The 17,092-nt window shown below is 40.3% G+C and overlaps 1 protein-coding gene across 3 annotated transcripts in view; it reads left to right on the top strand.

Moving 5' to 3' along the window:
* The window catches only part of LOC136342077 (pseudouridylate synthase RPUSD2-like), an 87,742-nt gene that overhangs the window by 1,381 nt on the left and 69,269 nt on the right, over positions 1–17,092 (top strand). For all 3 annotated transcript variants that reach the window (XM_066287553.1, XM_066287554.1, XM_066287552.1), the window contains exons 2-3: positions 6,111–6,301; positions 10,677–10,890. In XM_066287553.1, the coding sequence (XP_066143650.1) occupies positions 10,684–10,890 (207 nt within the window). In that variant the 5' untranslated portion in view covers positions 6,111–6,301; positions 10,677–10,683. The remainder of the gene's footprint in view (positions 1–6,110; positions 6,302–10,676; positions 10,891–17,092) is intronic.

The raw sequence follows: 17,092 nt of genomic DNA, 5'->3' as shown, positions 1-17,092 counted from the left end.
ATCGCCCCGGGCGGGATAAATAAAATACCTCGATTTCCACGTGGAACAACGGTAATTATAATTTTTCCCTCTCGCTTAAATTTTAAACACAAAGCAACCTGAAGCGCTGGATCTCAAGCAGACCCAAATGGCTTGATAAGGAAGAACATCAAGTAAAACGGGGCTTGCGGCTGTTTCAGCTCTATACACAAATCCCCCATTTGAGCCTAAAGGGTGTTGGCTGGGGAAGTTTTCGATTATGTAAATTTTTCATTCCTTAGTAAAAAATGCGAAAAAAAAAACACGGTCTACGAGGATGGTTCCGGAAGTACCCGACCTAACACCGAAACAAAAAATGTGTTGGAGAGTACTACATTAGGTCCCAACTAGTGGGGACTGACACCCTGCTCCCAGCGATGTTCTATACCTCGTCGATAGCTGAACGCTGTGAATGATTCACCTCGGACTCCACCTCTTCATTCTCAAATCCCTTTCCACCGAGCCATCTTTTCTAGTTTGGAAATGAAAAATCATCTGAGGGAGCTAAATCTGGCGAATAGGGAGGGCGAGGAAAAAGTTTGAAGCCCAGTCGATCGATTTTGGCCATCGCGATGACGGAAGTGTGGACTGCTGATGAAACAAGATTTTCTTTTCCGCCAAATGCCCCCGCATTTTCCAAATTTCTTCGCTCAGACGCTACAGTAAACTTGTATAATATTCTCGCTTTATTGTTTTATCTTTAGGGAAATAGTCAATAAAAGTTATTGCACGTGCATCCCAAAAAACTCACCTTTCCTGCAGATGGAAGGGTTTTCGCCTTCTTTGGGGCCGATCGTCTCCCCCTTTTAGTCCATTGTTTTAACTGCTCTTTCGTCTCGGGTGTGAAATCCACGATTATGGATCGACACAAAAACTCGGCTTGATTGCTGCGAAACTTGTCCAAACACTCTGTTGACACATCCTCGCGGCGCTGATTTTTTTTCACTCGTACTACCATGAGTACTCGCGGTACGCATCTTGCGCACAGCTCACTTATATCGAATTGTTCGGCTAAAATGCAATCTACAGTACTTTTTGAAGTACCTCTCTTCCAGTACAGTTTTGTGGATTGCCACCCCAATGTCTGGAGTGGTCAGATCTGGACCGTCAGGGGATCGACCGCTGCGAAGTTCGTCTTGATTGAGTTCAAACTCTGCCAGTCAATGCTTTACGGTTGTTAACGAAGAATCAGATTCCCCCAGAGTACAATCTAACTCCTCTTTGATGTTGGATGGACTGAGTCCTTTCAAATCTAAGGAAAACTAAAGAGAAACTTGCAACAGTAAGCGATCCTTAAGAGCTAGAGCCTGTGATATCCTTTACACTTTTGTCAATTGCCCAGACATGTTGCAATTAGCTTAAACAAAGCTTGGATCAGCAGATCAATAACTAATTATTACCGTACACCAGATTGTGCTTCAACACGGGTTTCAGGCACATCACACGAAGCTATTTCTCTGAATACAATTATTATTTGGGTAATTAGCCCAAAGTGATAAATTTATGCGTAGGTACGAGCGGTGCATCCATAATTTCCACAGTTTTGGATTTATACATATTTCATTCATATTGGGCTAATGGAGGGAGATAAACGATAACAACAAGCTGGAATTTACCGAGAATTCAATCATTCACAAGTTTATGCATGTCAAGACTGTCAAGGGAAGAAGAGATATGTTTGATTGTGAATTTCATGGGGGCAGGGGATGAATTCTGGAAATTTCGCTAGGAATATTTCGAATTCTAAAATTGCATAGAATTTCTCGTTACACATCGATCCGCGTATACGTCATTTTGACGTCACCCGAAAGTGAGCTGCTCCGAATCGAATGCACCCGAGATGCTTGATGACTTGAAATGACGTCAAAATGACGTGTGCCCGTTGATATTTCACGTGGCTGGAGCGCGCCGTTCGAAACATTCCGACGTCATTTCCGGCAAAATTTCAAATACGCAGCAGCATTTTTCGCGGGCTGAGACCTTCCAAAGATGCGGAAGTGAACAAATTTTCCTTCTATCGCGTTGAGTTAATTGTAAGGCTGTGCCAGTTTTCCCAAAGCCGACTAATTAACAGGCAACTATCACCAAATAAACGAGCACAAAAGCGACATAAATCACCGAATACCCGCCACTTTAGAACATTCAAAAACTTAATTATAGAAGATCGCCTCTGAATGGCGTGGGCGTGTTGGCTAATAGGATTTTTAATTAGACTTTGGGCCCTGATCCGCTAATTTTACCAGGCCGGAATACCGACTAATCAGACATGAAGTTGAAGGTTTCTTACATAAAGGAAAATCCAGGTATTTGAACATGAAAACAAACCCGAATTTAATACGAGCGCATTGCACCGGATGATGACATAAAGCCGGCATAACTGTCCGTTTATTTATATTCCTCTCGCGGGACTTGCGATGACGGAATAAAGGTAATCGCGTGAATCTATGAGGTGTGAATTATTGCGGATTTTTCGTGATTTCTCTCCAGGACCGGACTTGAGGCTACGTGAACAATGCCCTGGTATTTCATCATCCTGTCGGCACTGATGTTGGCGGAGGGTCTAAAATTAAATTATTCAATTTTAAAACTGGGCAGCATCTCTGTGCTGGCTTTATTTTGGAACATGGACGAAACAAATTGGATAGGTGAGGTCTAAGTGGTTTCCTCTCGGAAAGTTTCGGACCAAATAAATACCTCCGAGGCGGATTACTGCTAAGTTTTTTTCTCCCAAAAGACATGACGAACTGCAATACAAAACAAGGCCAATCGCCAAGTTAAATTGTACGGAACCATTATCTTACAAGTACCATTAACAATCTAAATTACAAATTAATTTCTAAATATAAGACAATGATTTCATCTTGAACATCCCATTTCCACGCTTCTTTAAAGAAGATGCACTCAAATCGTTATTGAATGGGCTTCGCTAGATCATAGAATATTACAGATCCGGACTTGGAGATTCGCGTGTGCACCACGCGCCTGATGTAATTTCGACGTTTTGCAAACGTGAACGCTTTGCTATTAAACGGCATTTTTTCGGCAAATATACGCAATTATACTAACCCCTAAATCACAATTTAATTGAATTGCAATCGTGTTCGTCTCAATGAACATGTTCGTATTTTCATTATAATTGGTAAAGGTTTGGTAAGCCAATGAGGGTGCGCAATGTTAAATGGGGATGGAATTGTTCAGGAATAAATTTGGAAATTGTGCTTGTAGTGAGAATAATTAGATTGTGTAATAAGCCAGTCAAACGCAGCCGGAAACTTGAAAATGTGCGAGTCGAAGTTTCTTTACCTGAGAGGCTAAAAGGGCTAAACATTTGCTTAAACTGCAAACAGGGAGTGTTTGGGAAAGTTGGTGCAAACGCTGAGGAGATAAACGTAGAGCCAAAAATATATAAAAATCTTCCTGTAAACATCGGTTCGACGGAGCACCATTACTGAGATATGGGCGACCAACGGGGCCATATCATTTGGATGTTTTTTAAAATAACTTCCTTTCCGATTAAGGTAATGGAATGGAAATTGTAGATAATAAACATAAAAAAATTTAAAAATTTATAAAAAAAAGACAAAAATTTCTGTTAACTACCCTTAACAGAAATATATAGAATTGTTTTTCTCCTTATGAATTATCAAGTAAATTGATTTTTTTTAATTAGGATTTTTTGAAGAAAATAATCTCTACTTTTTTTCAATTTCTGCGTAGTCGTGCATTATTTAAAAAATAATATTACTTGCCTGATAATTCAAATTAATACAAAATATTAGAAAACATTTTGTAAAGGATAGTTGGAAAATTACCCTTATTTCTAACCGATTTTGGTAAAACTTATGATAGCTAAAGACCCTTATGGTGTGATTACTACCTGCAATTTTCATTCCACGATCTAAATCAGAAACAAAGTTATTTTAAAAAACATGCAAATGATGGGGCCCTTTCGAAGGGTCATGCCTCAACTCCACAACGGTGCTTCGTCGGACCAACATTTATAGGGATTTTTGTTCGCTTCCTTAACTTTTCCAAACACCTATTTACTTACCCAAAAAGGATGTCAAAAACCCTGAGATTTTCGGTATCATCGGACAAAAATATTATTAATGTCTCCATCTGTGTCTAGAGGGCAGATACTGCGGCTGACTTTCATCCTTTGTGCTTCGGGCCAGACATCTTACTGTATGAAAATCAGACGCGGTATCTGACCCCTAACACCCACAGATGGCGCCTCCGATAGTAACTATCTACCGATGTCAATCTGCCCTTGAATGCATGTTTTCGCCGGTTCGGAAATCGGAGCCCTGCCGATGATTTCAAAAGAGCGACGCCGTAATGTAACGATGGGTTTTCTGCAAAGCAGGCAAAGACATGGGGGTATGGTCATCAATAAAGCCGTCTGAAAGGTAGAAAAGTTCGGTTTCGGTTAGTGAATCTTAAACTAGAAATTTCAATAACCTGAGAAATGGGGACACCAGAAATCTTCAGCTACATATCTCGACAACGGTATGAAATACGCAAACCGCTTGGTGCTATTTTCTCCACATTTTGTGCCGACTTTTAATGGGAACTATGTATTAACACACGATGTGTATTTATTTTTTTCTATGGAACCTTTGACGAAGTCCTCAAAGTTGCATCTACATGTTTCCGGTATTGAAAGGCTCTATGGAAATTCAACGTCATCTTCTCTCGAAATTTTTGCACCTCATTAAAGCGTTCGTTTCAATGGAAAATGAGATATTTATATGACATTTACGTCCTGTAATAGGCGCTTTATTATCTCGTGTGTGGGCACACCTATAGCTAATAACTCGCAGGTTTAGTCGCAATATTTAGGTATGTGCGAATTGTTTTATTTCTCGTTTTTTTCCGTTTTTTTTTCCGGTTGAATATTTTCTGTTCCAGAATGGAAAAAATCCAGTGACGTGCGCTTATTACGTCGCATATATCTGGGTCGACGTCCACTTTTTTAACTCTAATTCTCGATCCAGACACGTGAGCCAGATTTATTGTTAGAAATGCGGCCTTTGTACCGATTAATGTTCTCGATGGTTTCCTGTCAGGTTTTTTTAAACGCAGATAACGTAAACTTGGCCTGCGGTTCGGAGAAAATTTAAACTGGAGCAGGGGAAAATTCGAGACGAATCATTTAAAACATCAGTTATTTCAATGGAATTGAGCCGATTTACCGCTGCAAATCAACTTTAATTGCCTATTTAAATTTAAACAGGCTGAGTATTCGGCATGTCTAACTCGAGGTTCGATTACGTTACATTACAACAAGCACTCAAATCTATCGGCTTAAAATAAATTGGGCGTCTGGTTGGGATAATCCGCGATATTTGAGGCTCTATTAATACCGAAAAAAGGGAATGTGTAGAAGACCGCATCTAGCGCCAAACCGCAATCGTAATCCTGCGCGAAACAAATTTATTTGGCAAATTAGTTCATGATTTTCTTCTACAAAGTACCAATTTTTCTGACGATAAACGAAGGGTTTTGGACCAGTTTCCCAACTGTAAATTATATTACAACAAGCATTGTACCCCATTTAAAATAAATTGAGCGTCTGGTTTAACCTCGTGATAATTGAGCCTCCATTAATGTCGCAGTAGCTTGAAAAGCGAACGGCGTTCGTAAGATCCGTACGCAAACTAATTTCGACTTTATACGGGGGCAAGAAACGCACCAAACCGGATAAAGTGTATTTTGCTTTTCCGAATCCTGTCTTTTGCGGCCTTAATCATACCCCAGGGACCCTTCGGGCCCGGGTTTCCGGCCCAATTAAATTAGACAGGGACATCAAAGCTGCTTAGGCATATCATTAAAGACCAGAAATCATCAGGTACCTTCAACCATTTCAACGAAGTTCAACCAAAGATGTCTGGTCTGAAGGTGAGGCTAGCCGAGCTTGAAAAAAACGCCCCTTAATTTGCGAAATGCATTTACCTCGGCCGTACAGCGGACTTGACCTAAGTCCCAGTCGTCGCTTTTTATCATCCATATGTGGGCGATGATGTCATAACCTGTTATTTTGTTTCGCATTTTTTTTCAATTTTTCTGAAACCAGCTTATTGGTTTTCCAGGACCGGACTGCGGCAGCTGGCCATCAAACTTATAATGGAATAACTCGCCGGGTGTGCATCTCGTCAATGATTCGCGTCCCGTAGGGCCGGCAAAGTTATTTTGGCAGTGTCTGGGCGAGAGAGAGAAGGAGGAAAAAAAGTTGCTTTGTTTGGAAAGTGCTGCGGACGGGAACCGCATTCCTTATAAGGAGGTAAGTAAGAAGTTTGCTTGCCTTTTAGGCAGCATTAAGTTTCGTATTGGAAGTTAAAAAACGACATTAAAATATAGAGTCACCCATCAAAAGCAGAGCCGTGTCGTCGATTTTAACCCTTCCTTTTTCATTTTTCCTTTGAGAGCTTGCCCTTCCGCGTGCCCTGCGAGTTTCGTCACCCGGCACGGAAATGCCTGAGAGCGTGCCGCATCGATCAAACGTCTCCATCCCGAAGGAAAAGCCCCTTCCCTCCTTACCGTGTAAAAAAGCATTATTTTATAGTGTTCCTGACGTGAAAGTTCGAAGCGACGCCACTGGGGATGGACTTCCGAGGCGTACGAGAGATGTAAACGGCTTTCTGACTCTTCATTTGCAACTTTTTCGCGTATTTTCGACAAGAAATGGCAAGGGAGTGTTGGACTTATTTTATCTCCCTGCACACATTCCTGCCTTTCGAGGATCAGAATTCATGGCAAGTTTTAACATGAGAAAAAAATTATTATTGGAGGATTTATGCCTGGAAACGAAGAGAGATGTGAGCTCATAAACATGACGCATATGGTTTTGAAAAGAATGTTAAAAATTGATGCCTGAGAGTACTTATCTTCAAGACATTTTCAAGGAAATATGAGAAAGGTTTCCATAGTTTCGATGAACTGCAGTAATGTAATGGCCCCTCACGTCTTCTTTCCATACAACAGAGAGGAAATTCCTCAAATTGCGAAAGGAGAGAAAACAATATAGAGGATTAGATCTTGGTTGAATATTGTTCTTAAACGAGTGGTTTCCGTCACTCTCTTTACCTCAACCAATTTTTTCAGCAGATTCGCATGTCTGCATTGATATGTTCTCCAATTTCGTCCAGTTTTTCTCCTCAGCTCTATATGCTCTACTTTTCTTTGATCCAGAATGGATGAATCTTATACTTCCAACAGGCTTCTTTTGATATTTAAATTACCCAGTAGCCGGGGTGTACCTTAAGCAGGGATTTGCCTTTTAACACGACATAGACTGTAAGAACCTAAGCAGAATCATTATACAACGTTTTTTCGAAATGCCAAAAGCAACGGATATAGGCGGGTAAGAGAGTTTTAATATGCACCAAATCTTTAATTATGACTCATTCCGGCCCTGGCTATGAAGAGTATTCGAAATTGTCGCCATTGGCGGATCATCTTGAAGGATATCTAAAAGACGCTCGTCAATCTGTGCCATCCTAGATGGCTTAAGTCTTCCAGTAAATCCAGCATACTTTGCTTTTAGATTTCCAGTCTCACGAGGTCTCCCCAACAGGATAAATAAATCTTTGGGCTGCACGATGAGGTCTTAATGGAAAACGATCGACGTACAACCTCAAAGCTGCGGCGGCATTCTGTCGTTACTGCCCGTATACCGACAACATGTCCACCAATTCGTTATTGGAGTAATTATGGACCATTCTCGATTTAATAATATTCATATTTATTAAAATAACACCTGGGACCAGGTTTCGCGACTGATTTTTAAATTTGCATAAATATAAACAGTAAATTGAATAAAAGAGTAAACATTAAATGTTGTTTGCATTGTCGCAATAACTGATCATTTTTTGTGGAAATTTTATTTCCCTTTACGTCGATTTTACTATTTTATGCATGGAAGGAGTTAGATTTTATACAGAAATGTATGTGTGCACACTTACACTTGGTTATAGCGAGACTGATTTGTAACGAACTAGGTGCCAGAAACGTACGAAGTGTTCATTTAATTACCTGTTATTCTTGTTTGAATATAACGAACACGTTAATAACGAGCAATCAGTTCGAGCGAACCTTTTTCGGGGAAGAATTTGCAGATCCGATCGGTTATAACGATCTAACGTCTACTAAAGAGACCATCCATATTTAATACGATATACCGCGAAGGTCAGTTCAAGGTGAATACAGTAAAAAGGAAAATACGTGGCGCCCCCATCTATTATGTCACTTCGACATTCCAGACATTCCATCGCGAACTGTTTAGCGCTCTTTAACCGGGATAGCCCATTTAATAAGGAGATAGCTCCGAAGAAAGTTGGTCAATGTGTCACCATGAGTCAGACAGAGACTCAAAACTTCGAAATCCATGACAGACAAGGATGGAACATATGTAACACGCAGAGAGAGACAGACTAATAATGTTGCGATCCTTCTCCCAGATGTCTCTTTTGGTCGTCCCGCCATAACCTCAAAATACTTATTTCGATTTGAATTTAGTTAGGAGACCGTTAATAATACGTTATTTATTACTTAAATTTATGAGATCTAACTCGGGTATTTACTTTTTACTGTGTAATATGTTGAAATCGACATCCCTTAATATGATAATAAACAATGCAGATTAACCGTAAGACACAAACTAAATTACTTTAAGGGAGCGAATGATCGCCGGATTGTGTGCTTTGGAAGAGGCTACGAAACCCAAGACTACCAGACCTAAGGTAACAGAGCCTGTTGCTTCATTTTCGATTAGTGTTGGGAGGGAACTGTGAAAAATACTACTCTTGAAGCACAGAGAATCCTTATTTAATCCGAACATTACTTACAACATAAGCCTTCAGTTGAATGTCTGATACAAGTGGAACTTCCTGTAAAACTGATTGGAGCACCGTAAAAAGCAGGTAAAAAGCCTTTTATAAAATGAGGTACCTCCAGTTTTACAGGACCGTCCTCTCGCCTTAAGACGATATTTTCAGCTTATGCAAGAAGGTTCTGTTCAGCACCACACACACACTCAAATCCATTTATAGCGATCCTGGGTTATAACGAACGGTCTTCTTTAACGATCTAAATATCAGAAATACACAAAGTGTCTATTTAATTACGTTTTATTCTTGTTTGAATATAAAGAGCACATTTATAACGAACTATCGGTGTTAGCGAATGCTTTTCGAGGAAGAATTTGCAGGTCAGATTGGTTACAATGAAGTAATGTCTATTAATAATATCTTAAGAATGAATACCATCCTGAATAATTTGTTAAGCTAGTTTCAAGAGGGTATTTTTTGTCGGGATGATCTCGACACCGGGGAATCCCTACGTATTGAATCGTAGTCGATTTTGTACGGTTTTGGACCGCATTAGCTGTATATTATTAGTATTGGATGTTACGACTTGCGTAATCCACAAATCTGTCGATGCCCAGTTGGCCTTGTATAAAATTAGTGTGCATATGCCTAGGTTTAGTTCACACCCCTAATCAACCACCCTTCAAGTGGACGCAGTTAGTGTCAGCCAAGGCGAATATAGTATATGTATGGACATATTAATTGAAATCTGATATAACGAACGCCCCAGTCATAGCGAGTCAAATCTCTAGTCTCCTCGGGTTGGTGTTAGTCCTTATAACCGAGTTCGACTGTATTTAAAATGCACACGCGCAGAATTCGGTCGTTTTCGAGTTTCCACAAAAAAGTTACATAATCATTTTGCTTAGTTTTTTGAGGTCTGTGTCGAGTTAAAAGGAAAACCCCTACTTAAGATACATCCTGTATATTTAGAGCAATACTTTAATCATAATGAACATAAGATAAAGCCCCGCTTGAGTGCAGAGTTTATCGATTAGCTCCAGATTGTCAAGAAGTTCCTCTCATTAATTTTTCTTAGAGAGATAACGTTTAGTTAGAGTTAATGTCTGTCCTAATAGTGGCGCCACAAATATCTTTAAGCTTCTTTTTAAATGTAACAATTTTCAAAAAATCTCTGCTTAAAAATAGAGAAGTCTTAGATCATTCTAGTTTGTCTTCCGGTAGTGGAGAAACATTGTTTTTTATATACAGAGTGTCTCAGTTTTAACCTGCATAACTTTGATAGCGTATTAAACATCGAAAAAGATCAGGCTCCTATATAAACCCACGCCCAATAAGGCTCCCTTTAGCAGATACAAGGGGTTGAGATTTTATTTGAAAAATGGGACATATTAAATTTCATTAACGAAATTTTGGAGATTTTTGCGACTACGAACGTCGCATATCTTTTACTGCAAAAAAAAACCTTTTGTAGTTTATGGGATGTCGTGCCTAACTCTACGTTAGGGGACGTTTTTTCAGAAAAAGTAGTACGCTACTGGTCTCCGCTAGTCTTGAGACGATCAGATTATAAAATGATTTAAAAACTTAAAAAAAAAAAAAATTAAACACAAATAGCAGTCACAAGCAATCTAGTTGGAAAAACAAGCGAAAACCTGCAGCGTGGCGCCAAAATTTAATGCCTGGCAGTTAGACAACCAGCAAATCAATTTACAAATATATTTTTCGACTGTGCAAGTGGCGGTGTTTCTCAGGAAGTGTATCAGAAATGTCTTGATTTTCCTGTCGTGCAAAATAACCAAATTAAATTTCGACTTTACCTTGATTTAGGTGAACCATGCAGCACCCAGGCACTTGGTACTTGCCGTGGGGCATGCCCCTGCAGAAAATGGTGGCAGTACCCATCCACCCAGCAGGCCACTTACACCTGCAAGCACCCGCGATGCATGTCCAGCACATGCTTGCCGGACTTCCAGCCCCTTTGACTGCCTTGAGGACCTTCGTGACAACTCAACCCTCCGCTATGCGACAACCACTCAGAAAGGTAAGTTACTGTAGACGTAAAAGCGTGACTTGCTGGGTTTAGAAAATCATTTCGACCTTGTGTATACGAGGATTGAAATAATTATTGTCGTCTCTTTGACGACGTCTTGCTTGGGAAAATCCGGTTTATCAGCGCCCTTTGAGGCCCCGGATTATTAATTAGAGAGGAGTTGATCCTGACGCGACGCCACGGGGTCCGGGAACTGACGTCAGGATAATTTGAATATTCAGGCCTTGCTTGAATTCGGATTGTTTCTGAATTTAATGACTATGGTGGAATAAATCCTAATAAAAATTTCCCAAGAGTTCACGGAACAAAACGCGTGCCAGAGACAGGCGTTTGGCTCTATAACTCATTGCGAAACGGTTTTGCCATGAAACTCTAACATGTAATGGATTTCTCGTCTGGTGTATTTCCACTTCGGTTGAGCGAGCAAATTTGATCTTTTCCTTTTGTTGCTACGTGAGAGCCGGATTAAGCCAAATTTGACTTTGTAGTAGTGTTAAGGTACATTACGGAATTCCAGGTCGTCTCATAGGGGCGGAAATGTGCAGAGCGAACACGAGTTTTACATTTCCAGACACCTTTCCACCAACCGCGAGGGATTTTTTTAACCCCACATTCTATTGTCCGAATTCGAACCCACTACCCTTTTACGGCTTTATTATTTCAACTTCCCTTATTTGCCGTTTTTATTCCAAAGAGCCGGGTGAAATGTGACCCTTTTCACTACTCTGCTAACTTGAAAGCAATTACGGTTTTTAGCGAAATAGTGGCTCGAATATCTTATTGCGGAATTGCGCATTTCCAGTCGGAAATACCTTTATTCCAGGTCTTATCGAAAGTAGTGCAGCTTCTGGACTGTATTTTCCTTGCGAGCACTCAAAGAAGTTTGCTGTTTCTTTAAAAGAAAGGGACTTAGTTCCACTTGAAATGGTGCCTCCAACGGCCATTCTGTACCTGCCTGAGGTATTTGATTGTGAATAGAATCACAGTTTTTTCAGTGTCGCAAAAAAAGCTTCAGTAAACCCTGCGAAAATTAGAGTCCAGGATGAGTTTCAGAAGGACTCTCAGCCTAAAAGTGCCTCCTCTTCATCGTCCTTCAGGACAAACTTCGTAGAAGGGTCACAAAGTGAATGTTTCAATTTTCACCTGAAAACCTCTCATTTGAGGCTCCGTAACTCAAAATCGAGGGGGGGGTAGGCGTAGAGATACAGATTATCCAAAAATGAACGCCATGATGCGGACTTCTCAAATTTGAGGAAATATACAGGGTGTTGCGGAAAAACTCGACTTTTTCGATCGATCTGATGAGCAGTTTTAGAAATGACAATTTTTTGGCGCAAAAATCGGTATATCAAAATTGATTGGTCTTGGTGATTCTAGAGGGTGTCCCCGAATTGTCTAGCCAAACTTACAGATGTGGTGCTACACGTCAAATGCTATAAAAAATGTTAGGTAGAAAATTTCGAAAAATTCTGCCCACTTTGTACTGTTTTCTCTGAGAAAGTGGTTTTCAATAACTGACATCTCCCTGGCCTTTTTAAAAGTAAGGTAAATGCTAAAAACTGTACCATGGTAGAAAGGTACTTGGTTGTAAATGCTTTTCATGACGTGCCAAATGGTACAAGATGGGACATCTTTTGGAGCAGTAGACAGATCAAATTTAATAAAAAGAAAGAAAAAAATTCTTAAGTTCAGGTCTCTGAAAGATCAGCAAAGTGCAAAGAAGATGAACTCACAATGATTGGTTAAAATAGGAAATTAAAATGGCTTTCCATGGTACTATTAGAACTTTTGCACCGATTACTCAAAGGAAGATATATTCATAGTAAAAAATAACAAGTCGTCACAAATTCAAAAAAGTAATTTCCCCTTGAGATTTCCAAAATTTTCTACCTTGCATTTGTGGTAGCATTTTTGGTGTGCAGAACCACCCGAAGTTTGGCTAGGTAGTTCGGAGATACCTTGTATATTTTTCATGCGAATCTGAGTCTGAAAGAAGACTTCACTTTTATTCGAACACAGTGTGTTAAAGTAGTAAAAATATTTAAAAAGGTAATAGCATGGGCCAAAATAAACCAAATAAATCTTAGCAAACATGGGTACGCAAATTAACGGTTTCGGAGACATGGAACGTTATTCTTTTTTGTAAGGTTTATTTGCAACTATTTATTCCTCATTTATTACGTACAAACAAACAAAAGAAGCTTTTAGTAAAAATAAATAAAAAAGTAAAGTTACATAAGATGTTCACAGTGCCCTCCTTCCATTTCCAAGCAGGCCTGAGATCTTCGCCTGAAGGATATTCGGACCTTTTCTAAAACCTCCCCATTGGCCCGGATTTGTTGGTACTTTTCAGCTCCACGGGACTATTCGGAGGAGTACCATAAACTAATGTTTGCAAATACTTCGAAAAAAAGAATTCGATAGGGTTTAAATCGGGCGATCTTGCAGGCCATAATGAAGATCCGCCCGTTCCTATGCGGAAAAGTTTGGCGGAAACGATAATCCAAAAATAAAATGGAGCACCATCATAGTGGATCTACACTTGTTGCCTTAAATAAACAAGTAATAAATAATTGCAAATAAATGTTTGAAAAGATAATAACCTTCCATATCTCCGAAACGGTTAGTTTGCGGATCTACATATATTTACTAAGATTATCTCGTTTATGTTGATCCGGACGATTACCTCTTTAAATATTTTACACCTTTGTTTTAACACTGTTTTTTTGATGATCAAGAATTGAGAGCCCGTTTTTAGCGTTTTTCTAGCAATTAAAATTAGTTAAATTTAACCCGAAGTTAAAAAGCATAGTCCCTTGTACTTAATTACCTTCATTAGTAATACTTGGTCGATTGTGTGCGGCTATAGTTGTTCCATGCAATTGCTTGCCAAGAAACTCATTCCTTGGCCTGCGTTGTTGCGTTTATTTTCGTCCAGTCTGTCGTTGACTTGTCTTCAGCAGAAATCCGGCTTTAAGCTTGAGTCCCAAATTGAGCAATTTTTTTCATTCCAGCCTTGAATACAGAAAACCCTAATGGGCACCCGACACGGAATAAGGGACTTAATCGACGTCTGCATTGCAGCAATGTACTTATAACTTCTGGATAGTGATCCAGTGTGTTTTTCAAGTTCGGATGGCCTTGAGACATACTATTCAGTGCAACAACACATCGCTGGACTTTTCCGTAAACATACGGGTTGAACAATGATAAATAACCCCTCGGAAATGACCCAGAAATCCGCGAAATCTTTGAGTTGTCGGATTAGAGGTGACTAACGAACGCGCTCTGATAGAGGGTCTAGGACAAAAACGGGTCGTGGTCACTCCAAGGACGAAACCATGTTGCAGCGGAGATGGGCAGCACCCTGGGGTTTTTTTAATAGAAACCACGCCGATTCGGGTACCGGCTTGGGCCAATTTGTCGAAGAGATCCAGCTTGTTTTTGCCGTTTTAATTAGTTTATCCTCCTCTGAAAGGGAATTATCTCGACGGGCTCTCCAGTCGCAAAAAACGTAATTTATTTATGAGTTCTTCATTTAAATTAGTTGCCGGTTTTACGATTTGCTTGGTTTTGAGGCGGCCCTTTATAGCATACAAAAACTCCTTCAATTTTATTACCGATGCGCCGCAGGGCTCGGCCAGTCGCAAAAATTGCCTCATTAAGACCGACGACCTTTATGTTCGATATTCCAGCTTCTGCTTGAAATCCAGAAACCCCGGAGAACCAAGTTCGTACTGGCTGAGGGCAGTTCAGGAAGTCGATTGAAGTTTGCATGTGCTCAGGTGGAACTATGGAAGTTACCGGAGCAAGAGAGCAGGCGGATCGCGTTAACAGTGAGAATGGACCAGTGAAATCGACATCAGAAGGAAGTTTCAGGGCAGCAACGGAAAAAAAATTGTCTAGATCTACGCGGGTCGAAGGGGGGGGGGGGGAGAAAGTGGCTAATGAGGATTTTATAAAAAAAAAAACACGGCTATTTCCTGAGGAGAGCAATTCTCAGTCTCTCCTTGCAGATTTGTAAGATGAAAACCTCGTTGTGATTCCATCTAGTCACTGCACTCTGTGACATCTGGACTTGAGCTGCATAATTAAATGCACTTTCCTCCATTCGGCCTTTTGCTTTGCGACCGCGAAACGTAATAACTCCGAGTGCTCCCCCAAATTACGGACCGTTTTCTCTATGGCAAACATGAAAGTAATCAGCAACGTTTCATGTAGTTATTTGCGGACATGTACGCCCTGTACTCATTCCCAGTCGCAATCAGCGAATGTCGCAATCCAAAAGTTTGTTATGATTTTAATACTGCGAATACAGGGGAAACTTTCCGAGGTTCTTGATGTCGGTTGATAAGATGAAACACGAGGCTTGAAATCCTGAGTTAATGAGGTGGGAGCTGACGTGAAGAAGCGGACGAATATTCGGGAGGAATGTTTTACCTATGGAAAGTCTGCGTGGTTTCAGCCTTGCTGATTGAAGCCGCTTTTCACTAAGACCAAAAACCATACAAAAGTGCCCCAAAACACGGTTTTTTAACGGAACACCCTGTATATTTTTTTACGCAACTAACTAACCCAGGCCATGGCGATGATTCTTGGTTCGTTTATCTCACCTCGTACGCGGGAGGCTCAGCGTCAAATGGGGTTTCGTTATCTTTGGCGCAGCGCCCTGTGTACAACGCCACGAATCGAAAATTTTAAGACAGAAATTCCAGCACGTTTCAAGTCCTGAAGTTGAGGATTCACCACCCATGAGTCGCCCCATAGAAACAGCATCTTCCTTTAACTCGAACATACATAAATTTTCATCTTTTAAGGTGATAATTTACTTTGGCGATCTCGCTAAAATTGTCTATATATATACTGTAGTTTTCATATTCCTGAGGCGGTAGATCATTAATTTAAATTGATTTAACATCACCTTCCAACGGCTCAAGCCGTGCCTTAACAGGCTTTAATTTAGTCTCATTTTCTTAGTGCAGAAACAATAATTCGAGATGAGCGGTTATCGAAGTCAAAACTGATTAACTCCGACTGGTAGGATGTTTTACTTGTATTCACAGAGTATCGTGAGGCTGAACATTCAAAGCCGCATCCTTAAGGCCCTCCGAATTCCCTTGGGGCCATTTCCGAACACTTGCTGAGACTTACACCCCTCGCCTGTTAGCTGAAGTCCCTGCAAGAAATCCGTGAGTTCTGACAGAGAGAGTTATTAGGATTTGAGTTTACGGGCTTTAACTAATTTGCCATGCATCTACAGAGTGTTAAAAAAAGAGTGTGAAATAGTTAACGGGTGTGAAATAGTACCGATCAAAATGAACGAAAAAGTCCTAGCAAACGTGGATCCGCAAAGCGACGGTTGCGGAGATGCGGAGAGTTTTTTTTTTGAAAAAATTATTTGTAACTATTTATTCCTTAGCTGTTGTGTGCAAACAAATGAATCAAGCTTGTAGCAAAAGCAAAAAATTAAGTCACGTAGGATGTTCACAGTGCCCTTCTTCCAATTCCACGCAGGCACGTATGAAGGATATCCGAGGTCGTGCTAAAACTCCCTCATTGGCTCGGATTTGTTGGCATTTTTGATTAATATATAATATTTGCAGAAGCACCGTGGACTAATGTTTTTGAAATATGCCTCGAAAGAGAAATCAAGAGAGTTTAAATCGGGCGATCTTGCAGGCCATAATACAAGTCGATTCTTTCCTACTGATTTACGTGGAAAAGTTCGGTCTGATCGCGTTTTAGCGCTAATGGAAAAATGAGCAGGAGCGCCATCGCGCCGGAACCACATTTGTTGCCTTGGGCCTAAAGGCAAAAATGCATGTCGGTTAAACCGCCACAGTAGTCAAATGCTTAATGTTTATAGTTTGATAAGAAAATGCAAGTTTTTGCAAAGTGAAAAAAGGAGGTGAAAAAGTAACCTTGCAGATCTCCGTAAATCAGCAAACGCCCTTGGTAATCCACCGTCACGTAAAGTGAAATTTATTACATTTTTGCGCAATTTCTGCTGCCTTTTAGGCAACCCACCGTACATGTCCCGCACTTTTCCCACATATGCGTGGGTTTTAACCGAATTTCTCTGTATTTGTAATAAAGGAAATGCGTAAAACAACTGAGAGAAAAAGGCACGCGAAACAGGGCCATAAAGTCGACAGACCGAAAAATTAAATTACGTTCGGGAGAGTGCGTGTCT

Source organism: Euwallacea fornicatus, chromosome 11 (genome assembly GCF_040115645.1).
Source record: "Euwallacea fornicatus isolate EFF26 chromosome 11, ASM4011564v1, whole genome shotgun sequence".
In the NCBI taxonomy this organism is placed as follows: domain Eukaryota; kingdom Metazoa; phylum Arthropoda; class Insecta; order Coleoptera; family Curculionidae; genus Euwallacea; species Euwallacea fornicatus.
Note: the sequence above shows the minus strand (reverse complement) of the source record. Positions and strands in the feature narration are given on the sequence as shown.